General features: G+C 68.7%; 14 protein-coding genes across 14 annotated transcripts; 5 read left to right on the top strand and 9 right to left on the bottom strand.

The window, feature by feature from the left end:
* Positions 1-398: 398 nt before the first annotated feature.
* MSY001_2470 (putative acid sphingomylinase) lies at positions 399-2,504 on the bottom strand (the record flags this gene model as incomplete). The annotated part of the gene is made up of 1 exon (XM_018884325.1): positions 399-2,504. The coding sequence occupies one exon, from the start codon at positions 2,502-2,504 to the stop codon at positions 399-401; it is 2,106 nt and encodes a 701-aa protein (XP_018740996.1).
* A 276-nt stretch (positions 2,505-2,780) lies between these two features.
* On the bottom strand, positions 2,781-4,844 carry MSY001_2469 (putative acid sphingomylinase; the record flags this gene model as incomplete). Its single annotated transcript, XM_018884324.1, has 1 exon — positions 2,781-4,844. One exon carries the CDS (start codon positions 4,842-4,844, stop codon positions 2,781-2,783), a length of 2,064 nt encoding a protein of 687 aa, XP_018740995.1.
* A 231-nt stretch (positions 4,845-5,075) lies between these two features.
* Positions 5,076-6,266, top strand: MSY001_2468 (uncharacterized protein; the record flags this gene model as incomplete). Its single annotated transcript, XM_018884323.1, is given in 2 exon segments — positions 5,076-5,182; positions 5,201-6,266. 2 exon segments carry the CDS (start codon positions 5,076-5,078, stop codon positions 6,264-6,266), a joined length of 1,173 nt encoding a protein of 390 aa, XP_018740994.1.
* Positions 6,267-6,340: 74 nt separating this feature from the next.
* MSY001_2467 (uncharacterized protein) lies at positions 6,341-8,078 on the bottom strand (the record flags this gene model as incomplete). The annotated part of the gene is made up of 2 exons (XM_018884322.1): positions 6,341-6,350; positions 6,430-8,078. The coding sequence occupies 2 exons, from the start codon at positions 8,076-8,078 to the stop codon at positions 6,341-6,343; spliced, it is 1,659 nt and encodes a 552-aa protein (XP_018740993.1).
* Positions 8,079-8,134: 56 nt separating this feature from the next.
* On the bottom strand, positions 8,135-11,206 carry MSY001_2466 (uncharacterized protein; the record flags this gene model as incomplete). Its single annotated transcript, XM_018884321.1, has 2 exons — positions 8,135-11,116; positions 11,144-11,206. The coding sequence occupies 2 exons, from the start codon at positions 11,204-11,206 to the stop codon at positions 8,135-8,137; spliced, it is 3,045 nt and encodes a 1,014-aa protein (XP_018740992.1).
* Positions 11,207-11,359: 153 nt separating this feature from the next.
* Positions 11,360-13,050, top strand: MSY001_2465 (uncharacterized protein; the record flags this gene model as incomplete). Its single annotated transcript, XM_018884319.1, has 2 exons — positions 11,360-12,920; positions 12,983-13,050. 2 exons carry the CDS (start codon positions 11,360-11,362, stop codon positions 13,048-13,050), a joined length of 1,629 nt encoding a protein of 542 aa, XP_018740991.1.
* Positions 13,051-13,329: 279 nt separating this feature from the next.
* MSY001_2464 (uncharacterized protein) lies at positions 13,330-14,021 on the bottom strand (the record flags this gene model as incomplete). The annotated part of the gene is made up of 2 exons (XM_018884318.1): positions 13,330-13,881; positions 13,974-14,021. 2 exons carry the CDS (start codon positions 14,019-14,021, stop codon positions 13,330-13,332), a joined length of 600 nt encoding a protein of 199 aa, XP_018740990.1.
* Positions 14,022-14,567: 546 nt separating this feature from the next.
* On the top strand, positions 14,568-15,734 carry MSY001_2463 (uncharacterized protein; the record flags this gene model as incomplete). Its single annotated transcript, XM_018884317.1, is given in 2 exon segments — positions 14,568-15,593; positions 15,609-15,734. 2 exon segments carry the CDS (start codon positions 14,568-14,570, stop codon positions 15,732-15,734), a joined length of 1,152 nt encoding a protein of 383 aa, XP_018740989.1.
* A 591-nt stretch (positions 15,735-16,325) lies between these two features.
* On the top strand, positions 16,326-19,194 carry MSY001_2462 (uncharacterized protein; the record flags this gene model as incomplete). Its single annotated transcript, XM_018884316.1, has 2 exons — positions 16,326-18,644; positions 18,670-19,194. The coding sequence occupies 2 exons, from the start codon at positions 16,326-16,328 to the stop codon at positions 19,192-19,194; spliced, it is 2,844 nt and encodes a 947-aa protein (XP_018740988.1).
* Positions 19,195-19,198: 4 nt separating this feature from the next.
* MSY001_2461 (uncharacterized protein) lies at positions 19,199-20,155 on the bottom strand (the record flags this gene model as incomplete). Its single annotated transcript, XM_018884315.1, has 1 exon — positions 19,199-20,155. The coding sequence occupies one exon, from the start codon at positions 20,153-20,155 to the stop codon at positions 19,199-19,201; it is 957 nt and encodes a 318-aa protein (XP_018740987.1).
* A 48-nt stretch (positions 20,156-20,203) lies between these two features.
* MSY001_2460 (uncharacterized protein) lies at positions 20,204-21,091 on the bottom strand (the record flags this gene model as incomplete). The annotated part of the gene is made up of 3 exons (XM_018884314.1): positions 20,204-20,401; positions 20,643-20,999; positions 21,068-21,091. The coding sequence occupies 3 exons, from the start codon at positions 21,089-21,091 to the stop codon at positions 20,204-20,206; spliced, it is 579 nt and encodes a 192-aa protein (XP_018740986.1).
* A 63-nt stretch (positions 21,092-21,154) lies between these two features.
* On the bottom strand, positions 21,155-21,736 carry MSY001_2459 (uncharacterized protein; the record flags this gene model as incomplete). The annotated part of the gene is made up of 2 exons (XM_018884313.1): positions 21,155-21,513; positions 21,538-21,736. The coding sequence occupies 2 exons, from the start codon at positions 21,734-21,736 to the stop codon at positions 21,155-21,157; spliced, it is 558 nt and encodes a 185-aa protein (XP_018740985.1).
* A 463-nt stretch (positions 21,737-22,199) lies between these two features.
* MSY001_2458 (uncharacterized protein) lies at positions 22,200-23,018 on the top strand (the record flags this gene model as incomplete). The annotated part of the gene is made up of 1 exon (XM_018884312.1): positions 22,200-23,018. The coding sequence occupies one exon, from the start codon at positions 22,200-22,202 to the stop codon at positions 23,016-23,018; it is 819 nt and encodes a 272-aa protein (XP_018740984.1).
* A 13-nt stretch (positions 23,019-23,031) lies between these two features.
* On the bottom strand, positions 23,032-25,377 carry MSY001_2457 (uncharacterized protein; the record flags this gene model as incomplete). The annotated part of the gene is made up of 1 exon (XM_018884311.1): positions 23,032-25,377. One exon carries the CDS (start codon positions 25,375-25,377, stop codon positions 23,032-23,034), a length of 2,346 nt encoding a protein of 781 aa, XP_018740983.1.
* Positions 25,378-25,423: the final 46 nt, after the last annotated feature.

The raw sequence follows: 25,423 nt of genomic DNA, 5'->3' as shown, positions 1-25,423 counted from the left end.
ACGCCTGAGCTTGATGGACGCACAGTGTCGATCTTGGGCGGCTGCGACGACGAGCTCGCAGCCTGGGCAGGCCAGCACACGGCGAGAGCATAAACAGCGGCAGAGAAGAACACGGCCACCTTCACCATCGTGAAAAGATATCGTTGGCGGGGAGGGGGCGAGTAGACTGGTTGAGGCGGACCACTAGTGAGAGGCTGGCGCTCAATGTCTAGGCCCATGGGACGGGACAAGCTCCTTCATATACGCGGCGGCTCGCCATCAACAGCCCGCCGGCGGCGGCTTCGCCCCTGGTGGAGGGCCAATCAGCATACCACACACGTTCACGTGCCACCCGAAAGCGGCACGCGACACATGTACGAGTTTATTATGTTCGAGACGGGCGATCTATGTGGAGGAAATTAGCCGCGGCCGACAGTCGAGTACGAGCTCGAGCACTTGTGGCCAAGCGAGGCAGAGCCGGCACGCATGTAGCAAATGTTGTTCTTCACGCAGTCGTCCGACGTACAGGTCTTGGACGCAGGGCTGTTGCCGGACTGCACCTCGGAGAACGTCTTGACCAGCTCAGGGCGCTGCTCCATCTCGTCCGTGAGCGCGGCCCAGAAGGTGCCGTTCAGCGGCGCATTCTTCGGCCAGCGGTTGTTGTGCAGCGCGACACCCGCGCGGTACGTGTGTGCACCCACACTCGCGTGGAAGTCGCCGTACAGCTCGCGCGCCGTGTAGAGCTTGCGCCAGACGGGGCCGTGGTTCTTCTTTTGCTTGACCAGCGCCTCGAACTCGGGGATCGGGGTGTAGTACTGGTCAAACTCCATGATCTCGTACGTCTCGGGGTGCACGTGGTACACACGGAACTCGGGGTTCAGGTTCGTGTACGGCGTGATCGACGGCGCAACGTATGCCATCGACACGGCGTGCTCGGTGAGCTGCGACGCGGACTTGGACTCGCCGTTGTCGTTGAAGTAGAACACCTCGAACTGGTCCTCGTGCGTGTGGCCGAAGAAGATGGCCGCAACCGTGTGCGGCGCAAAGCGGCTGACAATCTGGTAGAACAGGTTGCTGGGGCGCGCCAGCGCCTCGGCACCGTCCCAGCCAGACAGCACGTGGCCAATGATCCACACACGCTCGTGGTTCTTCTCGGCCTCGAGCAGCTCGTCGGTGAGGAAGCGCAGCATGCCGCTGTTGTCAGGGTTGAACGAGTGGACGTAGTTGTACACGTTGACGTAGTACCAAAAGTCGGTGTTGAGCGAGATGACACGCAGGTTCTTGAGCGGCTTGACCGAGAACGCACCATGGTGCTTCTTGATGTCGTCGACGTTCTGCTCGCCGATCCACTCGCGGTTCTTCCACAGCGTCGAGACGTAGTCCATGTCCCAGTCCCATTTGTACGCGGTGCCGTCGGGCAGCGGCGCGGCGGGCGCCATGAAGTTCTCGGGGCTCGTGTCGTGGTTGCCGAGCGTCGGCACAAACGGCTTGTTCTTCACGACCGACTTGATCATGTCGTACAGCGCCTGCTCCGAGTACTTGACAAAGTCGCGCGAGTAGCGGTACAGGTCATCGTGCGCCACGAGGTCACCCGTGAAGATCGTCAGGTCGTAGCCATGATCGCCGCCGACGGCACGCAGGGCGTCCATCGAGTTGGCCATAAGCGACCACGGCGTGTCGCAGCGCGTGGCGCCCCAGTAGTTGGCCTGCGCAGAAATCTGGTCCGGCGAGAGCTGGCCGTGCACAAACTGGCCGTGGTACTTGGTGCTGTTGTAGCTGTTGATGCGGCAGCACTGCACAGTCGCGCCCCAGTCGCACTCGCTCTCACCGCCCACGAAGTAGCGGCCGTCGAGGTGCAGATCGGTAATGTGAGACACGCGCAGGTTCTTCGACGCGTCGTAGCCCTCGCCGTACGCACGCGCACGCAGCTGCTTCCAGTGGTCGAGCGCGTGTTGCGGCGGCTTGCGCTGGCCACGGAACCAGTCGTTCAGGAAGTCGTCCGACAGTGTCTCTGTCGGGCGGTTGCAAATGTTCAGCTTGGGGATCTGCGCACAGATCGTCTGTGCATCCGGTGCATCGCCCGTGAAGTTGGCGTACGTGAGCACCTGCGTGATCGGACCGCCATACACGCCCTTGGAGAGCGTGCGCTTGCACTCCTGCTTCCAGCCAAGCGCGCCAAAGATGTCGAGCGCCTCACAGATCGAGCCCATGAGGTCAGGCAGCAGATCGGGGTCAGCACGGCCAATCAGCTGGAGAGTGTGCAGCGCAGTGCGGCACACGTTGCACAGCGGCGCGTCTGAGGCCTTGTCCTTGCTGAACAGCTGGCCAAACAGCTCCCACGCCTTGTGGATCAGTTCGTCGAGATCGTCGCGCTGCTCCGTGGGCGCAGGCATGAGCACCTCATTCGCGGGCGGCGCCGTCGGCAGCTGGTACGGGTTGTTCAGCGAGTCAGGGAACTTCCCGCCACCCTCGCGCGTGATCACAGGACGCGGCTCCTGCTCCATGTTCTTGGGCATATAGTACATCGAAGGGAACAGGCTCGTGGGGAACGCCTTGGTGCCAGTGAACACGGGCTCACCCGAGGTCGTGTCCACCGCAGCGGCGCTGCCGGCGAGCACAGCCGCCGCCGAAACCAGAAGCGTCGACCACTTCATAGAGGCTAGGTAAGAAACGAACACCGCGAGGTTGTCGGTTTGTATGTATCGCGAGGCTCGTGTGCAGGGACGTCCACGACATTATCGGGCCAATCATCTCCACCGATCTACATTCCAATGCGGCACGTGGTCATCAAGGCATCTACCTCACACGACCGAGCCAAAGCCTGACGGACACGAGCGGCCTTGCGCGGCCGTCGCACTGCGCATGTAGCACACATTCGCGCGGCGGCAGTCGTGGTCCGTACAGACGCTCGCGCGCGAGCTCCGGCGGCTCTGTAGACGCGAGAACGTTGTGAGAAGCTCGGGTCGCGCCTCCATTTCGTCCGTCACTGCGCTCCAGAACGTAGCGTTCAGCGGCGCGCCGCGCGGCCAGTGTGTGCCGTCGAGGGCCACGTGTGCCGTATACTGGCCATCCTGCACGCTTGCGTGAAAATCGCCGTACGTGTCGCGTGCGCGGTAGAGATGGTGCCACACGGGCCCGTGCGCCGACGTGGCAAACGCATCCACGTCCGTGTAGTACTGGTCCCAGTCGTAGATATCGTACGTGGTAGGGTCGACCAGGTACACGCGGAATGACGGATTCACGTTCGACTCGGGCGTCACACTCGGTGCATTCAGCGCCACCGTCACGGCACCGGCGGTGCGGCGCGGCGCGTCGGCGGAGCGTCCCGACGTGGCGCGGTAAAACACGGAAAAGTGGTCCTGGTGCGTGTGCCCGAAAAAGATGGCTGCGATCGTGTGGGGCGCAAAGCGGCTCACGATCTGGTAGAACAGGTTGCTCGGCTTCTCGAGCGACTGCGAGCCGTCCCAGCCGGTCGCGACATGGCCCAGGATCCACACGCGCTCGCCCCGCGCCTCGGCCGCGAACAGCTCGTCAGTGAGGAAGCGGAACATGCCGCTCAGATCCGGGTTCGTCGAGTGGATGTAGTTGAACACATTCACAAAGTACCAAAAGTCCGAGTTCATCGAGATGACGCGCAGACCGCGACGAGGCGAGACGGAGAACCCGCCGTAGTGCGTGCGCACATCCTGCTCGCCGTGCGCATCGAGCCAGCCGAGCGAGCGCCAGAGGCGGGCGAGGTAGTCCGAGTCCCAATCGAACTGGTGCCCGCGCCCGTCGGGCAGGTTGTGCGGCGCATAAAAGTTCTCGGGCGACGTCTCGTGGTTGCCAAGTGTCGCGAAGAGGGGCGCGCGTCCCAGGATGCCCTTCAGGGCGCCGAAGAGCGCCTGCGCCGAGTACAGGATCAGGTCGTGCGAGTAGCGGAACAGGTCGTCGTGCAACGCCAGGTCGCCCGTGAACAGCGCCAGCTCGTAGCCCCGCTCGCCGCCGACGTGACGTATGGCCTGGAAGGCGCTGCCGATCAGCGACCACGGCGCATCGCACGTGTAGTTGCCCCAGTAGCCCGCCGGCGCCGAGATGTTGGCGCGCGGCACGGTGCCGTGCGTGATGGGCTTCGAGTAGAGGGCGCTGTTCGCGCTCAGCGAGTGGCAGCAGTAGCGGGTCTCGCCGAACGTGCAGTTGCTCTCGCTCCCGACCATGTAGCGACCATCGACGTGCAGGTCGGAAATGTGCAGGACGGGAAGGAGCGCCGACTCATCAAAATGCGCCTGGGCATGCGCCTGCTTCGCGCGCCAGCGTGCAAGCGTAGCGTGGGACGGCGCGCGCGAGCCGTGGAACCAGTCGTCGAGGAACGCGTCCGAGAGCGCCTCGGACGGGCGCTCACAGAACGTCGCGGCCGCACACACGAGCGTGGCGTCCGGCGCATTGCCGGAGAAGTTGCCGTAGCTCATGACCTGCGTAATAGGGCCGCCGTACATGGCGCGATCAAAGGTCAGCGCACATTGGTCGCTCACGGCCGTGCCACCAAACAGCTTCAGGGTGCGGCACACGCCGGTAAGCACGTCAGGCACGAGCTCAGGGTCCACATGCGCGAGCGTCTGCAGCGTGCTCAGCCCTGTGCGGCACACGTTGCACAGCAGCGACGTGTCGCCGCCGCGCACAAGCTGGTGCGCCGCGTTCATTACGTCGTCCACCAGTGCTTTCACCTGTCGTGTGCCATGCAGCGGCGCAGGGAGCACGGCCTCCGAGGCAGGCGCACGACTCGGCAGCTCCGTAGGGTTGTTCAGGGCATCAGGGAACCACCCGCCGCCGAGACGCGGGACGGCAGGACGCGGCTCCGCCGTGGGCTTGGACGGCATATAGTACATGGACGAGAACAGGCTCGTGGGGAAGGCGGGGCCGGGGCTCACAGGCGTGCCTGGCGACGACGCATGCGCCACGACCAGGAAGCACGTCCCTACCACACTCAACAGGAGCGCACGCAGCATCGATGGGAGTACGTCAACACGCCGCGCGCGCGCGCGCCCAGGCCCAGGCACGCAGCGCACGTGGATGCCGCGCCGCCGTGGAGGCCGACCAGGCACGCCCAGGCTTCACCGATGGGTGTGCGTCGGCGTCCCTGGCTGGCCGTGCAGCCGACCGTCGCCGACGTGCTGCGCGATGTGCAGACGCAGACTGTTGATGCGGAGGATGTGTGGGTGAGCGCGTATGTGGCGCCGCGCAGTGTGCACGGCACACTACGGTGTGAGCGCGGCAGGACAGGCGCGATCCTCGCGGCGACGCCCGGCCGCGCCGCCACATGGCATGTGCAGGCGACGGCGAAGCCGGACGTGTGGGGCGTGTCTGTGGAAGGCGATGTCGAGATGTCCACGCAGGTGCATGTGCCGCGCGTGCAGCGTGCGTGGGAGGCGGGCGCCCAGGCGCCGACGGTCATCGACCTGCAGGGATCGGCCGCTGGCACCGAGCGGTGGGCGGTCGGTGGCGCGGATGGGCATCTGTATGTGGGCGAGTGGCACGGCGGGGCCAGCGCGCCGGCCGTGCCGAGCATCGCGTGCGCGGGGCATGTGGGCGACGTAACGAGCGTGCGCTTCTTCCCCAGTGGCGAGGTGCTTCTGTCGACCTCGCTGGATATGCGCGCGCGCGTCTTTTCGGCCATCGATGGCTCGTGCCCACGCATCCTCGAGGGGCATACACGCGCGATTGTGGGCAGCGCGATCCTGGGGCGCGGGCGCCACGTCGCCACCGGGAGTGCCGACCACACCGTGCGTGTGTGGGACGTGGGGCGCGGCGCGGCGGTGCAGCAGTGGGAGCGTGACGAGCCTGTGACAGCGCTCGCGGCGTACGGCGCGGCCGGCTGGACGCCCGAGGCGCCCGCTGGCGCGCTGCTCGCTGGCGGTGCCCATGGCGTGCATGCATGGGACGTGCGTGCCGCGCCACAGGAGGCGTGGGCGTGCACGCTGCCTGCGCCTGCCGGCGGTGTCTCGGCGCTGTGTGCGTACGAGACGCATGTGCTGGTCGGCAGCCGCCACGGGCTCGTGGCGATGTTCGATGCGCGGGCGCCGGCGACGCCGCTCGACGCGTGGTCGCGGAGCGACGCAGGCGTCACGGATGTGTGGGTGGACGCGCAGGGCGCGCTGATCGCCACGGGCGACGGCCTGCCGTACGCGGTGCAGGGCGAGGCTGTGCAGGAGCTCGTCGGCTGGGACGCGGCGCCGACGAGTGCGGTGCGCCGCGATGCGCACGCGCACATCCTCGTGGCCGGGCCGGGCGCGTGGGCGTGGTATGCATGACTATGGGTATCACGGGCGCGCGATTCGCCGCGTCGGGGTCGTGGTGCGCCAGGGCGGCAGTGCATGCGCCGTGCTCAAGCGGTGCTCCCGTGCGTGGCCGTGCAAGTCGAGGTCGGGCACGAGGAAGGTGAGCACGAGCGCGGGCAGCTGGATCAGCAGGGACAGCTGGCACAGCCGGCGCATCACGTCGACCCACGCGTGCGCGATACCCAGGCGTTCCGGCGAGCCGGGGGGGTATGCGAGCGCGGCATGGAGGCTGCCCTGGATCTCCGCGCGCGTCGCGGGCGAGAGGCTCGGGAGGTGCGTGCGCAAGGCGGTGGGCAGCGTCGCTGTCACGGCGGCGCTCGCGAGCGCGGAGCCGAGCGCCGCGCCCAGCTCCGTCGTGAGCAGCTCGAACGCCGTAATGACGGGCACCTCGGCAGGCTCAACGGCGACCTGCGCGCCGACCTGCGTCGAGAGGGCCAGCGCGCCGCCGCCGAGGCCCTGGAGGACCTGGCACGCGAGCAGCGCTAGCGCCGAGTGGCCGAGCGAGCGGTAGCGGAGCATGAGCGCGACGCCGGCGAGGCGCACCAGGTAGCCGACGACGAGGTAGCGCTTCAAGCGGCGCGTGTACGCCATGCAGCACCCCACGACGACGCCTGTGAGGGTGGATGTGACGTTTTGCGCGGTGACAAAGTAGGCGGTGCGCGCCGAGTCCCAGTCCTTGAGCACCTGGATGAACGGGGCCAGGTACGTCCAGCTGAGGTAGAAGCCGGCAAAGTCGAGGGCGGCGACCACGCACAGGGCGACGACGGTGAAGTGGCGCAGCGCCGCGCGCGGGAGCAGCGGCGTGGGCGTAGACGACTCCCACCACAGCAGCCCGGCCAGCAGCACGAGACCGAGCAGGGTCTCGTACCGCGTGAGCTGGGCGGGGTCGCCGAGCGCCTGGGGGCCATGCAGCGAGAGCGGGAGGAGCAGGAGCGTGAGCGATACAGAGAGCAGGAGCGTGCCGACCACGTCCATCTCGCGCAGCACGTCGCGCGCGCGGCGCGGCGGCGGCGCCTGCAGGCGGCGCGCGCGGCGGTGGCCCACGACGATGAGGAGAAAGAGCGGCAGGGCCGCGAGCGGCACGATCGCTGTCCAGAGCGCGAGGCCGAGGCGCCAGCCGCCCGCGCGCAGCGTGACGTCGACCCACGGGCCCGCGAGCGCAAAGTTGAGGAGGTACGGCAGGTTCACGAGGCCGATCAGGAAGCCGCGCCACTGCACGGACGAGGTATCTGCGATGATGATCGACTGGAGCACACACACGCCGGTGGCCCCGAGCGACTGGACAACGGCGCCGACCGCGAGATGCAGGAGCGTCGAGGCGCGCGCCATGAGGGCGTAGCCGGCGGCGTACATCGCCACGACAAAGGCCAGCGTCCAGACGCGCCCCGCCAGGTCCGCCAGCTTCGCGAGCGGGAGCTTGGAGACGGCGCGCATGAGCTGCTGCACAATCATGATCGTGCCGACGCTCGAGAGCGCGCCGAACTCGCTGCACGCATCGTTGAGGTATAGATTGAACGACATCGAGTCGAGCGACACAGCGAGCGCGAGCACAAACACGGCCACGTACAGCTGCAGCAGCGTGCGCGTGTGCTCGCGCGCCTTCGTATGGTTGGCCTGCAGCGCCACGAGCGGCGTCTCTTCGACGACCGCGTCAATCTGCTGGCTCCACGAGAGCATCGCCTCGTGCATGGGTGGCGCCGCAGGCGCACTCGCCGTACGCGCAAGCCGCGGCGGCGTAGACGGCGGCACAAGCGCCCCGGGCGACGACGACGCCGGGCGCAGCATCGCGGACGTGCAACAGGCAGCGAGCTCTATCAGATAGCCTAGGTGCGATCACATGACTATTCGTCGTCGTCCGCGTCGTCGACGCGCGCGGCCCGCGGCGCCCGGGGGCGGCGGCGCTGCGCGTCGGCTGCCACGAGCGCGTCAATGGCCTGGAGGACCTGCGGGACACTCTCGCGGCCACCCAGCACCTTGACGATGTGCGCGGGGTCCGCGTCCACCAGGTCCGTCGCGTTCGCAGGCGCCTCGAGCTCCGCATACTCGCGCCAGTTGGGCAGCACGATCTGCACGCCGTGCTCCTGCTGCCACGGCGAGTTGCGGCGCCCACCGCGCGCAACGAGCTGGCCATGCAGGCGCGGCGGCACCACGGCGCCATGCACGACCCGCTCGGCCAGCGCGCGCGCCTCGCTCTGCAGGAGCTCGGCAATGCGCTGCGCCACACCCTGCTCGGCCCGCACGGTGACCGCGTCGCTCCGGTCGCGCGCGAAGCGCACCATCTGCGCCTGCGCACGCGGCTCGGAGGGGCCGCCCGCGCGCACAATCAGGTCGCGCAGGTGCTGCCCGCCCTGCCCGATCAGCTGCGCGTGGAACCGCGACGGGATGTCGAGCTGCAGCTCCGCCTCCCGCTCCACGGCCGCGACCAGGTCGAGGATCGCCGCGCGCGCCGCCTCGATGGCCGCGCGCGAGCCGCGCAGGCGCAGCACCGCCTGCTCGCCCGCGCCCGCCTCGCGCTCGACGTCAATCTCCGCACCGCTCTCGAGGCGCAGCTGGTTGATCGTGGCGCCGGAGCGGCCGAGGATGCGCGCGACGGCGCGCTGCGGCACGGCCAGCTCCTCCGCCTGGCTGCGCTCCTGCTCGTACGCGAGGAGCTCGAGCAGCTCGGCCTGCGCCTCCGCGACGCCGCGCTTGCCGCCGCGCACACTCACCTCGTCGCCCGCCTGCGCCTCGTCGCCGCGGGGGAACACGATGCGCACGCCGTACTTGTCCTGCAAACGCGACACGTACTTGCCGCCGGGGCCGATCAGCGCGCCGTGCATCTCGCTCGGCACGCGCAGCCGCACCGTGGTCTCGTCCGCGAGGCGCTGCACCTGCGCGGCCAGACGCGCCTTGGCCTCGGTCACGCACGCCTTGCGGCCCGTGAGCACAATCGGCACCTGCTTCGCACGCGCCTTGTCGTCGGCATCGGGGAAGTCGACACGCACGCCCAGCTCGTCGCGCAGCTTCGCCACGGCCGCGCCGCCACGGCCAATCAGGCGCGGCACATACGCGCCCGGCACGCGCAGCTCGTCGACAAAGCTGCTCTCCATGCTGTCCTGCTCAGCGTCCGCAGCCATCTGCTGCAGGCGCGCAACGACGCGCTCCACGGCCGCCGGCGCGCCACGCACAACGACCGAGTCGTTCGTGCGGGCGTCCACGCCCGCCGGCACGGGGCCGTGGCGGCCGGCCGTCACCTGTATGCGGTCCTCGCCCATCAGCGCATTCAGCACCGTGCGGTCGAGGAGCGCGGCGTGGTGCTTCGCAGGAATCGACACATGCGCCGTCTGCAGATCGGCGGCCGGCGCCGCCGCCGCCGCGAGCTCTTGCAGCACGGCCTCCAGCACGGCCGCGCGCTCCGCCGCCGCACCGCGGTGCACCAGCAGCACGTCCGAGCGGCCCGAGTGCTCCGGCGGCACAAGCACGTCGACGCCGCGCGCCTCGTACGCCTTGAGGTTCTGCCCGCGCTTGCCCGCGACCAGGTCGTGCGCGAGCGGATCGAGGTCCGCGACACGCAGCGCACTCGGGTCGAGCGGGCGCACGAGCTCCTCGAGCTCGCGGTGCACACGCGCGACAGCCTCTGCGTCCTTGCCGACGACATCCACATGCGCGCGCCCCGCGTCGAGGGCGGTGGCCGTGGGCATAAAGACCTGCACGCCCTCGGCCCGCGGCGCACGTCCACCGAGCCACTGCACGAGGTACCGCGCATGCTGCGCGTCCGCACCGGCGTGCAGCGCGCCGACGTCGACGACTTTGACGGTGATGGCGTTCGCGCGCTCGAGCGCCGCGGTCAGCGCGAGCGGCAGCTGCGCCTGCGGGCCGCGGATCGTCACGGACTCGGACGCATCGTGCACGGGCGGCAGCTCCACGCTGCACTGCGTCGCGGCAAGAATGTCCGCGGCGCCGTCGCCCACGAGACACACGTGCTGCCGCTTGGGGATCGTGAGCGAGAGCGTGTGGAACGACGCGCGCATGTCGCGCACCTGCGACTCGATCGCGTCCACGACGGCGCCGACAGAGGCGCGCTCGCCGTGCACGAGGATCGGCGCATGACGGTGGTGCGGCGGCGGGACCTTGATCGTGACCTCGCCGCGCCCCTCGTTCGCGGCCAGCGCCTCGACGCGCGCGCCCCGTACGCCGGCGAGGAAGGGGTAGTACTCCGGCTCGATGTGCGCGAGCGACTGCGAGAGCTTCGACGTGCGCTCCGCCACAATCGCCTGGATCAGCGCCTGGGCCTCCTGGACATGGACCTCGTCGCCCTCGATCGTGATCTCCATCTGCTCGCCGAGCAGCGGGTCGTCCGCCTCCTCGGCCGCAGCGTCGCCCGAGCGCGGCGGCACATGGATGCGCACGCCCGTCTGTTCCGTGATGCGCTTGATGTTCTTGCCGCCCGCACCGATCACATGCGCGCGCAGCGACGCCGGCACCAGCACCGTCCCGGTGACGCGGCGCGCAAGCTGCACGGTGAGCTCCTTCTTCGCGAGCTGCACGGCCGCCTCGTTCGCGCCCTTGAAGATAAAGGTCGTGTAGCCCGTCTTGCGCGTCGTGCTCGCCTCCAGCTTCACCGTCGGGCACTTGGCCTGCACCCGGGGCAGGACCGTGTTCAGCTTCGCGAGCTGCTCGTCCGAGAGGCGCAGCGAGACGGTCGCCTGGTGCACCACACGCTGGATCACCGGCACCGGGCTCACCCACGCGGTCGGCGCGGCGCGCATGCCGCGCGCCGACGAGGCGCCCAGCGTCGGGAAGGCATCTTCCGACGACACATCCGGGCGCGCCTCGCGCCGCGCCTGTGAGGGCGCAGGCGCCGCACTCACGGGCTCACCCAGGCTCGGGAAGGGGTCCGCCATAGGCGTAGAAGCTTCGCCAGCGTCTTGCATGGTGACTGGAGTAGGAGACCCGCCGCAGTGAATCGACGAGACGTAAGAAGACGGGGCGAGGCGCAGCAGCGCCGCGCCGTGGTGCCAGCAGGGCCCACGTGGCTTTGTCAGCATGCAGCCGCGTTCACGCTCGGATCACCACCGTGGCTCTGGATGCGGCGGCGTGCGCCGCCAGTGTGTCGTGCGGCGCGCATCGGCCTCTGGTGGCTGCTATTCTTCCTATGTGCCGGCTTCTCGGTAGACGCGGCGTCGATTGACGTGAAGAACCGAACGCTCTACTCGCAGAACACGGCGTACTGCTCGGTGCCGGGCCCCGTCCTCATATCCGCGCTCGACCTCAAGTACGACGGGAACCAGCAGGAGTTCAGCTTCTCGCTCGAGGTCTCGTCGTTGGAAAGCAAGGCGAACTTGGATGTGTCCTTGACGCTGTACATCTACGGCGAAAACTTTGTCGGGATGGATCTCGACCTGTGCACCATCATGGGTGGCGCCCTGTGCCCCATCCCCTCGTACAACTTTACAGGCAGTGGCACGGTCGCTGTGCCGCCCAGCTTCGCGTCAAAGGTGCCTACGATCGCCTTCAATGTGCCGGATATCGAGGCGCTCGCCGTGCTCAATCTCACCGAGCAGGACACGAAGCAGCAGATGGGCTGCGCGCAGCTCTCTCTCTCCAACAGCCGCACCGTGCAGCTCCCCGAAATCACATGGAGCACCGGCGCACTGGCCATCGCTGCGACGGCCACCGCCGCCGCCGCGACCGCCTGGACCGACTCGCTGTCCGCGCTGCAGTGGCGCGTCGTCGATATCGTCGCGACGATGCAGTCGGTCGCATGGGTGTCCATGCTCACCAATATCGCGCCACGCGTCGTCCACGCTTTTTCTCTCTGCCTCGCATGGGCCGTCGGCCTCGTGGCCATCGAGCCCGTGCAGACGTCGATCCTCAAGACGCGCGAGGCGACCGGCAGCACGGACGTGGACCTCATGTTCGCGGGGCTCATGGAGGCCCAGTACAGCCGCCTGGCCAACTACTACCCGTCCGAGATGCTCAACATGGACAAGAGCGCGAAGCTCGGCACGCTGGATGGCCTCCCGCAGTTCGACCACGTGCTGTCGCCGCGCACACTGTACGCGCCAAACACGGGCGCCGGCGGCGAGATGGACCCCGGCTCGCCACGCGCCAACGTCGTGTGGGCGCTGCCCATGGAGCCATTTAGCCAGGCTGGCGCGTTCTTCTACCTGGAGGCCATTCCGCTGTCGCCCTACAGCGCGTTCCTTACCGTCGCCGTGTCGTGGCTGCTCGTCCTGGCCGTGCTCCTCGCGTGTGGCCTGTTGCTCGTCCCAGTGTGTGTGTGGTGGTACGGCGCGCCATGCCCGGCGGCCATGCGGCATGGCTTCGACGCGTGGCTCCGCCCCATGCTGCTGCGCGCGCTCGAATGTGCGTCGCCGCCCATCACCACGTTTGCGCTCTTCCAGTTCGTGCACAGCAACGGCTGGGTCTCGCACTTCGGCGCCGCGCTCCTGTGCGCCGCACTCGCTGCCATCTGGGCCACCGTCGGGCTCCAGCAGTGGCAGCAGGTGCGCCGCCATGGGCCGCGCACCCTGTACTACAAGAATACGTCGCCGTACCGCGCCGATTCGGCGGCCATCCACTATGGCTCTCCGTCGCACCCGTACCGCCCGCGGTACTGGTGGTTCTGGGCCGTGATGCTCCTGTGTGCGTTTCTGCGTGCATGCTTTGTTGCGATTCCCCAAAAGCACGACTATGGCCTGCGGCAGTCGCTGGGCCTCCTCATCGTGGACGTGCTGCTCCTCGGGGTGCTGATCGCATGCCGTCCGGCCTGTGACAAGAAGGGCAATATGGTCATGATCGTGCTAACGTGCTTCCGCCTCGCTGCGTGGATTCTGTGCTTGGTGCTCACGACCAAGGTGAACATATGGGGCATCCCCCGTGCAGTGCTCGGCATCGTCCTGCTCGCTGTATTGGCACTGGCAATCCTCTATATCTTTTTTGTATTCGTATGGGACGTGTCGACGGCGCTCCTCTCGCCGCGCCAGCGCTGGTCCAAGCGCTACGCAGACGCAGAGACCGAGCCTCTGTGCGACGCGCCGGGGGATACGACGCTTCAGGCGGCGCGCGACGAGGGCGCATCGAGGGCCGAAACGACACCGTAGGCCTGCATCGCCGCCCACGCCTGCTCTGTTGTATCCGCTGCGACGCCCGCCACACAGTTCTGTAGGACCACCGTGTGAAATCCAAACTTGGCCGCATCGATCGCCGTGGCGCGCACACAGTAGTCGGTGGCGAGGCCGCCGATCACGACCGTGTGAATGCGCGGCGACGCGCGATGCAGAAGCGCGGCCAGCTCGGTGAACTGTACATACTGGTCGCCAGCAAAGGCCGAGTAGCAGTCCCAGCGCGGATCGCAGCCTTTCTGTACATAATGCACGGGCGCGCTGCACGCATCGAGCGCCTTCTGTAGCGTGGGATCGAGCGCGGCGCCGGGCGTGCCAGCCACGCAGTGGACGGGCCACAGGCGCTGGGAGAGCGTGCGACCCGCCTCGAAGGGGTGCGGAATCTCGCGCAGCTCGAGCGGCTCGGCGCCGTGCGTCGACGCGAACGACACATGGTTCGGGGGGTGTGCGTCCTGCGTGGCGATGATCATGTCCCACGGCTGCTGCACCAGGTCGCACAAACGGGGGACGAGCTCAGGTGCGCCTGGTACGGCCACTGTCGCGTGAGCCGGCACAACGTACGGGAGCCACGGACAAAATCGTGCTGCACATCGATCAAGAGGAGCGCGGTGCCGGAGCCCATGGTGGAGGGGCAAAAAAAGATCGACGAGAACAGGATTCGAACCTGTGCGGTCAGAGACCAAACGCTTGCCGCCGCTTCGGCGTAGAACGAGAAGTTCTAGGCGTTCCCGATAACCACTCCGGCACCTCGCCTTCACTGCCAGTATTCAGGCAGGTGCTCTATATATTCATTCCCATCGCGCACGCCCGTGGTGGTGGACGTCAAACCGTCATTTTTTGTTCGCCGCCACGCCGTTGCGGGCCGTTGTGAATGCGGGCGCATACACCACGCACATGCATAGGCACATGGACACTCTGTGCAGCGAGGGAAGCGTACCCGTGCGCGGCCTCCTCAGCGAGCGTTCGGCCCCACCAGGACGCCCTGCAGCGCCTATCTCCGATACCTAGGTCGGCGGCCTCGCTGGCGGGGCCGTGCCGACGCACGTACCACCGCGGGAGCTTGGGGATTCAGTCTACCTCGTTCATGTTTAATGCAGCCGTGTATGGGATCCCCAAACCACGGGCCAACCGGCCACCGCAGCGCAAGGCCGAATCACGCACACGGACCATGTTTGCGCCGCTCGCCGACTTTCTCATGGGCACACCGGCCGACCCGCCCGCCCGCCCTGCCGACGCGGAGGACGACGTCGAAGAGCCGCAGCTGCCGTCGTCGCTCTCGTACCTGCACGGCAAAGGCCTGCAGTCGACCATCCGATACCACGGGCGTATCGTCAAGACGCGGCTCCAGAGCGGCCAGGTCGGCGAGGACGCCTATTTTCTCAAGGATGATGCACTGGGCATTGCCGACGGCGTCGGTGGATGGGCGTCGAATGCCCATGCAGATCCTGCGCTGTTTTCGCGGCTGCTCATGCATTTCTGCCATGACGAGCTCAGCAAGCTCGACGAGCGGCAGCTCCACGCCTGGGCGGGAGACACAAGCGAGGCGCTCACCGCGTGGTTCAACTGCGACCCCGTCCAGATCATGCAGGTGGCGTGGGAGCGCTGTGTGCGTGCGTCAAAGCGCGAGGGCATTCTGGGCAGCGCCACCGCGCTCCTCGCCGTGCTGCGCGGCGACGAGCTGCGCGTAGCGAATATGGGCGACTGCGTCCTTGTGCTGATCCGCGACAAGGAGCTCATCTTCCGCAGCGCCGAGCAGCAGCACAGCTTCAACTACCCGGTACAGCTCGGTATGATGGACGCGACGGTGGAAAGTGTCACGCTCGCGAGTGCGCTGTGCATGCACCGCGACGGCACGATCCCCGACGGCGCCGAGGACCTCGACCTGCCGGACGTGAACGAGAAGATGAGCCGCTACATCCACTCGTACGATGCGAGCCCCGAGAACCCCGACTTCGACAGTCCCCGGCACGACGCGGGTATCTGGGGCCTCAAGGTGCAGCCCGGCGACGTGGTCCTTATGGCCAGCGATGGCCTCTTTGACAACCTGTTTGACGACGACATTCTCGAGACTGTGCTCGAGGTGCTGGACAGTCGCCCCGGCGCCGACCTCGAGCACGACCCTGACCTGCCGCATGCCGTGGCCCGCGCGCTGTGCGAGCGGGCACGCGGCGTCATGGAAGACCCGCGCGGAATCGTAAGCCCATTCCAGTATCATGCTAATGAGGAGGGTATCTACTACGTCGGTGGCAAGAACGACGACGTCACCGTGCTCACCGGCGTCGTCACGGAGCACCTCGAGCCGCACCACGCCGGCCCGCCCGGGGTGGAGTGGTAGGGCGGGCCTGGTAGGCACGTGCCTTTTCTGCTATATGTACCCAGTAGACCATGTAACATGTTTTTGCAAAAGGGCGCGCAGGCGGGCAGCGTCGGCGACGTGGTCGACGGCGCCAGCATGGCGGTGGATGTGGGCACGGCGACGACACGCGACGTGGAAGCATCGTCCAGCCGCCTCACGCTCGATGAGCTGCGCAGTGAGTGCATCTCGCAGTGCAGGGACCAGCAGAGGTACGTGACGCATATTGACCGCAGCACGCTAGCCCGGGGTCATCGCGCCGAGCTGCGTCACCTGCTCTTCCTCCTGCACGCCAGTGAGGGTGATCCCGCCGGCGCCGCCCATGTGCCATCCGGGCTGCCCGCGGTGGCGGAGACGGACCCTGGCGTAGAGGCGCACGCGTTACCGCGCGGCGCCGCGGACCTCGCGGAGCGCGTCGCAGCAGCCGCGCAGGCGCTTCGGGCGCAGGCCGCGGCGCATCTCCAGCCCGATCGCGAGGGCAGTGCGCCTGCGGAGCCGGTGCGTCAGCCACCCAGGGCGCGGCCGTCGCGTGGCACGACGCGCCTGCCGCCGTCGCCGATGCCGTGGCCGGCGATGGAGTACGAGCAGGCGCTTCCGAACCCGATGGCGCCCCTGGCGCTGCAGGTGCTCGCGCCCAATCCGCTGTCTGTGACGTATGCGTCGTCGCTGCGGCCGCTGCCGTCGGATCCTACGCGGCGGCTCACGGGCATCGGCATGGGCGGCGGCTCGATTCACCACCGCGCGCGCCGCGCGCCCAAAGGCGCGGCGAGCGGCAAGCCGGGCGCAAAGACGGCGCCGGCGTCCGCGGACCTTGCGCGCTGGAGTGTGCGTGTGCGAGCGGCGTCGAGCGCGAGTCTCGTACGCAAGGCGAACAAGTGCCTGCTGACACGCGACTGGAAAGTGGCGTTTACCGAGCAAAAGTTTATCAAGGCCATGGCCCGTATCGATGAACTGAAGCAGGCGGGCCTCTGGAGCTTCCGCCAGCCGAAGCGCAGCCGTGGGCCGATGGAGCGCAAGACACACTGGGACTTTATGCTCGAGGAGATGCGCTGGCTCCAGACAGATTTTCGCGAAGAGCGCAAGTGGAAGCTGGCGATGGCCTATGAGCTCGTGCACCAGGTGGCCCAGTGGCACCGCGCTACGCCGGAAGAGCGCGCAGCCTTGTGTGTGCAGCGCGGCCGACGCCGCGCGTGGGCGATGGAGCTGGACGAGCCGGCGGCGGATCGGCCGCCCATGGAGATGGACGAGTCGGGCGCCGACGTGGTGGCCGAGGCAGAAGCCTCGGAAGCGCCGGCCGAGGCACCTGCGGATGGTGAGGCCCATGCCGATGGAGAGTCTGTCGCCCATGGCGAGTCGGACGCCGACGGCGAGGTCCATGCGGAGGGCGAGGCACATGCCGACGGCGATGCCCGTGCCGAGGGCGACGCTGACGCCGAGAGCGAGCCTCGGTCGGGGCCAACGCTCACCCATGCCGAGTCGGAAGCGCCTTCCGAGTCGGCGCCGCTGCGCAAAGACGCGGACCAGCAAGTGACGCTGGCCGACAGGCTGCCGCTCGCGCTCATGACGGCCATCCGTGCGCCCATCTTTGGGCTTGATATGACCGCCACGAGCGTATCGCCTTGGGCGCTCTTGCAGAATCTGGACCCCCAGACGAGCCAGGCCTTGATGCGGCTCGACGGCACGCTGGACGCCCAGGACCTCGACTTTGGGCGTCTGTTTCCCGAGCTGCCGCAGTATGCGCCGCCCGCAGCGACACCAGAGGACGGCACGGCGCCCAAGCGGCGCGACGAGGTGGCGGGGGCGTCCATGTCGCGTCTCGTGCACGTTTCGCGCCTGCTGGACGCCAAGCCCGCGCTTGTGAGCACGCTCGATCCTGCGAACCACCGTGCCAACGGGCACTGGCACAGCGTGAGCGACTACACGCTCGGCGCCGCGGACGTGGCGGAGCGCGGCGCCGAGCCGGGGGGCGCGTCGCCGTGGGCCGTGCCGCCCGGCTCGCTGCTGTTTGCGCGCAAGGCGGGCAAGCCGGCGCGCGACCACGCGTCGCCCCTGGGCGCGCCGGCCGCGCCAGCGAACCCGGAAGCGCGCATTGCGCAGCTGTCGTGGACCTCGGACGACGACGCCTTTCTGCAGGCGCTCGCGAAGCACTACCAGGAGCACTGGGCACTCATTGCGGACATTTTCAATTCGGCGCGGTGGGTGCGCGCCGCCGAGCGGCGCACGGCGTGGGACTGCTATGAGCGGTGCAAGTGGCTCGCGAACGAGCAGCGGGAGCAGCGGCCCGACGGCAAGGATGCACGCAAACACCGCCAGCACCTCCTGGAGATCATGCGCAAGACGGCCAAGCGCCGCGAGCAGGCGCAGCGCCAGGCCGCGGCCGCGGCGACCGCGAATGCCAACACGAAGCGCGCGGCCCTGGGCGCCCACGATACGCATGGGCAGTCCAAGTCGCTGGCCACGCCGACGCCCCAGGCGCTGAGCCTGCTCAAGGCGGAGCGCGATCAGGCGGCGCTGCGCCAGTTCTTTGAGCAGCAGCGGGCCTCACAGCTGGCGCTGGCGCAGCAGGCGCAGCAGCAGATGCAGCAGCCGCAGGCGCCGCAGCGCCGACCGATCGTGCAGACGCAGGCGCAGGCCGCCGACGAGCAGCGCAAGGCGCCGGTCCTCACAGCGACGCCGCCGCCGGCCAAGTCGCCGGCCGGCAGCACGCCCCATGCCGCGCAGATGGCCCTGCCGCGTCCGAGTCCGCCAGCGCAGGGGTCGCCGTCGCCCGTGCCGGCGCAGCCGTACTTGGCGGCGCTCGCCGCGAACCAGGGGCTGGGTGCGTCGAAGCCCACGTCCCATGTGGCTATGGCCGCTGCGGCCAGCGCCGGCATGCCAGGCACACTGCCGTTTGTGCGGGCTGGCCNCGTCGCCGCAGTCGCAGGCGCTGCGTATGGGCCGCCCGCCGGGTGCGATGGATGCGCGGCCGCTGGGCTTCGGCGAGGCGAGTCCCAACCCGGGCTCGCCATCGCTCGCATTTTCGGCGCCGATGGGCCTGCAGACGATGCCGAGCGGTGCCGGCACGGCGGGTGTGCGTCCCGCGGGCGGCGCGCACCTGGGCAGCCCGCCGGCGCCCGCGGTGAATGCGGCGCCGCCGAACCTGCATGCGCTGCAGCAGCAGCTGGCGATGACGCTCGCGGCCTCGCACCTGAGTCAGGAGCAGATCAATGGGCTTGCTGTGCAGCTGTACAAGCAGGCGCAGGCGCAGCAGCAGCAGCAGCGGCAGGCGCAGGCGCAGGCGCAGGCGCAGGCGGCCTCGGGCGCCGCTGCCAGTGCCCCTGCGGCGCATGCGCCGAGTCCGCTGAGCGGGCAGGCGCCGCAGGGCGCGGGCGGCGACGGCGCGGGCGTCGCGCGCTTTGCGGCGCAGAACCTCCCGGGGGGTGCGTCAGGGTCGGGGCCGTAGTGGTCTATACAGTACAGAGGAGCAGGGCGAGTGCGGCCGCCAGGGCGTACAGGCGCGGCGGCGAGAGGGATGCTGCGCCGGAGGCCGGCTCGGAGAATGCCTGGATGCCCGCCTCGGCATTGAGTTGCTCGACGAACGAGGCGCCACACACCTTCTTTGCCTGCTCGTATATGGCCTGCTGCGACTGGAGGACGGGCGACGAGTCGAGGCCGAGCGCGAAGGGTGCGGACAGCTCAAAGCGGATGTACGACGCCAGCACATGGTGCGCGCATTCGGTGCAGAGCGTGTCCTTGGGCGAGGAGCCCGAGAGAAAGAAGAAGACCTGCTGTGGCTGCAGCGTGGGCAGGTCGGGCGCCTTGGCGGCGAGCGTCGATGCGCGGGGGATCGACGGGAGGACGCGCTCCCAGTACGCATCGCTCTCGACGTCGTTCGCATCCACGTCCGGCACGCCGCGGCGGTACAGCTGGACCATGTCGGTGTCAGCATCGCCCGCCATGCTGGGCGCGAGCGCCGAGAGGCAATAGTCGCCCTGCTGGTTCCGGGAGCAGATCGCATCGCGGAATGGAATGAAGATGTACAGGTATTCGTACAGCTGGACGACCTGGTCCTGCCGTGCCTCGAGCTCGTCGGCGCACTGGTCCCAGAACTGCGCGATAAACTGGTGCACGAGCGGGCGATCGCACCCGTCGTTGGCCGCGCACAGGCCCTGCAGCGCGCTCGACATATTCGCGGGCTGCGGGCCCTGCGACGACGTCGCAAAGGCATTCGTCGCGTTGATCAGTGGCTGTGTGCACTCGTCGAATACGTGGTCCTCGTCCAGCTGCGTCAGCAGCGTGTAGCATGACGAGGAGATGTTCGTGGGGACGAGCGCAAGAACAGGCATCGCCGTTGCGTTCGCGGCCGCCTGCACCGCCAGCGGCACGAGCGCGGCGACACAGAGCCACCACGCCACGACACGCATCGAGAGCCGGTGGGAGCGTCGGCCGGCGGGGGGGACAGGCATGTGGGTCTATGCAGCGCCCTCTACAGTGTAGCCAATCGCGCGGTCGAGGACGCCGAGCAGATGCAGCATCGAGGCCTGGTCCTCCACCGCCAGCGGCTCGAAGGCCACGAGGCCAAAGTCCTCCACGAGCTCGCCGAGCACGGCGCACATGCGCGCGACGCGCGGCTGCGTCTCGGCGAGGTGGTCGGACAGGTAGCGGAGGTCCTGGACCTCGGTATAGTAGTCGAGCGGGAACGCTGCGTTAGCCGCCGCACGTACCGAGCTGCTCCTGCTGCGCGTCGTCCAGCAGGTCCATCTTGCTCAGCACATTGACGTGGGGGAGCTCGAGCATGAGCATCGCGCGCAGCGCGAGCATGAGTAGGGCCACGTAGCGCGCGGGATCGGTGATATGCGTCGCGTCCGAGAGGTGCACGGCGACCAGCTGGCGTCAGCGGCGCGCACGTACCCGCCAGTCCTGCTTCTGCAGCCGCTCGAGGATGCGCGTCAGGCTCGGGTGGTTCGTCGTGAGCTCGACCTGCCCGGGGAGGTCAAAGATGACATAGTCGTGCTCGAGCGCCGCGAGACGCGCCTCGAGCCAGTCGAGGTTGTGCTCCAGGTACTCCATGCAGTAGAGCATCGCTCCATTCGGCCCAAGCTGGAGCTCCTCCATGACGTCGCGGACGGATATGAGCTCGGCGAGCGATATCGCGCAGGGGTACGGCACCGTGTCGTTGGCGGGATCCAGGTTCACAATGTGCACGCCACGCTCCAGCGCCGTGAGAAACTGGTGCATGCCGTGGCTGCCGTTAATGCCGTGCGCTGCCTACCAGTAGGTCGTCTTGCCCGAGCCGGGCGGCCCAACCTGCGCGTCAGTGACCCGCCAGCACGTACAACGAGCTGCCCGTACCGGACCATGGCGACGAGTGTGGAGGAGAGCGCCGCGGCTCGCGTGGCACAGGCGACTATGGGCTACGGAGCTTACTTGGTGTGCACGATACGCAGCTTGCCGGGCGAGTGCTTGAAGTTGTCCGCGTAGCTCTTGATCGGGATGCGCGCCTTGTGGGGCTCCTGGACGAAAAAGTTCCAGCCCTGCTTCTCGCAGAAGTGGATGGCGTCCTCCTTCGTGTCGAACTTCATCGACAGGGCCTGCTGGCTATCGGCACTGGGGTCAGAGGGAGGTACGTACGTGCTGGCCCAGCCCATGAGCGGGCTCTCCCAGCGGCCCGAGCCCTGGAGAATGTCAAAGTCGACGCGCCAGTCCTTGGTGCCGGCCTTGCCGGACATCGTCGCGGGCTTGGCCGGCTGGAAGATGCGCACAGTGCGCTGGTGGAGCGATTCTGCGTGTTAGGACATGCACGTACCCGGCGCATCGCTCACGAGCGACACAGGGGCCGGGTCGCCGATCCGGCTCACCTGCTCGTCGACCAGGTCACGCTTCGCGGTCGCCTCGCTCGCCGGCACAGGCGCATCGGCACTCTTGAGAATGCGCACACTCGACGACATGGCACGCGCGCTGGGGGGGCGCGCGGCCAGCAGGGAACGACGCAGAAGGCCACTCATCGTGATGGGACGTCGGAGCGCCGCCCGCAGCGACAGAGCGGCGCGGGCAGTGTGTCACGTGATAGTACGCGGCCTCCAAGGGCGCCTGCGAGCGGCCGGGCAAGAGCGGCACCGCGGCAGCGTGCGCAGCGGCGGCGGCGGCAGCAGCAGCAGCAGCAGCAGCAGCAGCAGCCTGCCAGGTCACGGTGGGCGGCGGGCTATGGGCCAAACGCGCAGTGTCTACGTTGCTACGGGCGCCATCGAGATTCTGGGTGTGAGCCGCGTCCCTAGCTGAGCCCGGGCCTCAGTGTCGTTGTGTTGTCGTCGGAGTCGTGCTCGGATAATGTGGATAAGATAGACAAGCATCCTGGGCCGGGCGTCTGGGCGAACGTACCATGGAGACGTAGGTGAAAAAGAGAAAGACCTCGGCGCTCCACATGAAAATCGGCGCATTTACGCCGGCCGGAACGCCCGTTTTGCGCCCATGGTCGTAGTACTGCCGGGCGACGAGATCCGCGACGCGGCGCCATCCATGGCGCAGACCAAGCTGGGTCCAGGCGTGCTGCCGACGCCGGCACGCACGGAGGACGGCGCCGTGTCGCTCACGGCCTTCCGCGCCGGTGCGCTGGGGCACGTCGAAAAGGCGGAGCGGTCTCGCGCGGGCGCCGCGCCCCCCGTACACGCATGGTACGTCGACGGCCTGCAGCGGCGGTACGTGCCGGTGGCTGGCGACCGCGTGATCGGGCAAGTGACGAACCGCGGCATGGAGTCGTATACGGTGACGCTGTTCGCCGCGCACAGCGCGACGCTGCCGGTGCTGGCGTTCGAGGGCGCGACGCGGCGCAACCGGCCGAACCTCGAGATCGGCGCGCTCGTGTACGCGCGCGTCGTGCGCGCGGAGGCGTGGACGGAGCCTGAGATCAGCTGCGTGGACGCCGTCACCGGCAAGGCCGAGGGGCTCGGCGAGCTCAAGAGCACGGAGCCCGACACGGCGATGGTGTGGCCGGTGGCGTGCTCCCTCGCCCAGAGCCTCCTGCGCCCCCAGCACCAGCTGCTGAAGCATGTGGCCGCGCACTTTTCATTCGAGGCAGCCGTGGGCGTGAATGGCCTCGTATGGGTCCGCACGGCCTCGCCGGAGCACGCCGTGGCCATGGGCCGCGTGCTCGCTGCCGCCGACGACGCGCTGCGGGACACTGCGCCGCACACGCCGGACACCGCGAGTCCCGACACCCTGCACAGGCGCGTGGCCGTCCGCGGCGACCTGCCCTCCGCCGACATCGCGCGCCTCGTGCGCCTTGCATAGCTGATACCAGTGCCTATGGGCGGCGCTGCCCGAGGGCCACACCAAACATGCTACCGAACTTTTTCCAGTCGGGCAGCGAGAGAGCCGTCGCGCTCGACGGCGTGCTGGGCCGGTTCGGCGACAGCGTATCGTGCGACTCGTCGCGGCGCTCGCCGAGCTCCGGCAGCGCATATACGTCCGCATTCGGGTCGAGCTGCAGCGCCGACAGCGCCGACGTCGTCGGCAGCGCCTCCGGCGCACGATCGATCGCCGCGAGGAACGCCTCTACCCACGGCGTCTGGTCCGGGCGCCGCAGGCCGCGCAGATCGAGCAGCTTCTGGAAGTTCGCGAGCGCCTGGTCCTGCACGTGCTCGCGGTACGCCGCGACCATCGCCGCGGGCTCCTCGGGGCCCGCGAGCACGCGCAGGATCGGCTCGAGCTTGGCGACCGCGCGGTCGACGAGGCGCACGTACGATGCCTGCATCGCCTGCGGCGCGCCGCCGGCCTCCCAGGCCCGGCCCGGCGCTGAAAAGTGCGGCAGCTCGTGCAGCATCTTGCGCACATGCTGCACGTCCGCGAGCCACTGCGCGGCGGCGCGCGCGCGCACGGGACGCAGGCGTACGATCGTCTGCAGGAGGCGCGTCGTGACCAGGGTCACGGCCTTGTCGCACCACGCGCGCACGTACCTCTTGTTCTCGACGTGGTGCCGCACGACGACGGCCACGCTCTCGAGGCCGCTCGCGAGCAGATCGACCCACGGCGACTTGTCGTCCACCGTCTCGCGCTGCGTCCACGGGACGTCTGGGCGGAGGAGCGCGTGGAACGCGCCGTCCAGCGACGTACTTAGCCCACGCACCAGGGCCTGCAGGGCCGCCGCCGCGACGCCGACGAACGCCTCCTTCTCGGCGTCGAGCACGCACGGCGGCGCCTCGGCGGCGCCCTCGAGTGCGCGCAGCTTTTCGGTCACGCGCTGCGCCAGCTGCGTGCACGTCGTTGAGCCATAGTCGGCCGTGTTGAGTACCGTGCACAGCTCGAGCGTGTCGCGCGACTGCTGCGCCATGGGCAGCAGCACATCCGTGGCATAGCGCTTCAGCCACTTGGCATACACTTGCGCGAGCTCGCGCACCGGCGCATGGGGGCCGAGCTGCGCACACCGCTCGAGCGTCTGCCGGTAAAAGGTGACGAGGTCCGTCGACGACGCGAGCACACGCACCGGCTCGTCGTTCAGGCCCGGCTCCGGCACACGCGACGCAGCAGCGGCAGCCGCGCTGGCGCCCGGCGCGGGCGCCTGCTGCGCGAGCATCTCGGCGAGCTGCTTGTCCTGTGCCTCGACAAACACGCCGAGGTACGGCGCGAACGCATCGGACAGGCGGCGCGTCCCGACGACGCGCGCCCAAGGCTCGCCGTACTGCCGCGCGACCTGCGCCTCGAACTCCTGCGTGGCATGCAGGGCGCTCAGCAGCATATCGACGTGCAGGCGCGGCTGCTCGCGCACGAGCGTGCTGCGCAGGTCGTCGAAGGTGAGCTCGGCAAATAGCGCGAGCAGGCGGCGGTCGACGTGCCACGCCGGCAGAAAGGCTGGCGCGTGCTCGTCGGACCAGGTGCGCAGCAGGCGGCGGAGCCACGCGTAGCGCCGCGCCACATTGTCCAGCTGGCCCGCCTCGTCGACGGCGCGGAACACGCGGCGGTACTCGCGCAGCTGGCGCGTGCAGTAGGTATCCATCAGGGCGTCGCGGACGTCGGCGCCGAGCGCCTCGACGACGAGGGCAGCGTCGGGGAGCACGGACTCGCGCGCGTCCCAGCGCGCGCGCGGCGCCTGGAACGCGCGCTCGTACTCGGCGAGGACCATGGTGCGCAGGCGCTCGTGCAGCTGCTCCATTTTGGTGCGCTGCTCGAGCACGTACGGCACGCGCTCGAACGGCGCAAAGTACTCGAGGAGCGCCTGCACGGCCTGCAGCGCAGACGCCGCCTCGCGGAACTGCCGGCCATCGCACAGCTGCTCGAGCTGGAACGTGCTGCGCACGAGCATCTGCAGACGGCGCAGCGTGACGATGGACTGCGCAACGTGGCGTTTCGCCATGTCGAGCCACCGGATATCGGCGGTGATCTCGCCGACACTCGCTTCCGCACGGCTTGCATGCGTCTCGAGCGTGGCGAGCGCCTGCAGCAGTGCGCTCGCCGCAGGTTCGTGCGTCGCCGACGGCGCCGCGCCGTGCGCGAGGCGCTCGCGCAGCGCCGTGGCGTGCGCGCGGTTCTCAGCGAGAGCGGCATGGACGCGCGCCTGCGCGCTCTGCAGGTGACCCTGCTCAATGCCGCCCGCCTCGGCGAGGAGACGGTCGACGTGTGCGGCCACGTCGCGCGGGCGCTCGGGCGTAGCCATCGCGCCTCGCGTCGCTGCTCCGCCGGCGGAGCGGCGGCCACGGCGG

This window comes from Malassezia sympodialis, genomic scaffold (genome assembly GCF_000349305.1).
Source record: "Malassezia sympodialis ATCC 42132 genomic scaffold, msy_sf_11, whole genome shotgun sequence".
Lineage (NCBI taxonomy): Eukaryota > Fungi > Basidiomycota > Malasseziomycetes > Malasseziales > Malasseziaceae > Malassezia > Malassezia sympodialis.
The sequence above is the reverse complement of the archived record's forward strand: the minus strand, read 5'-3'. Positions and strand labels throughout refer to the sequence as shown.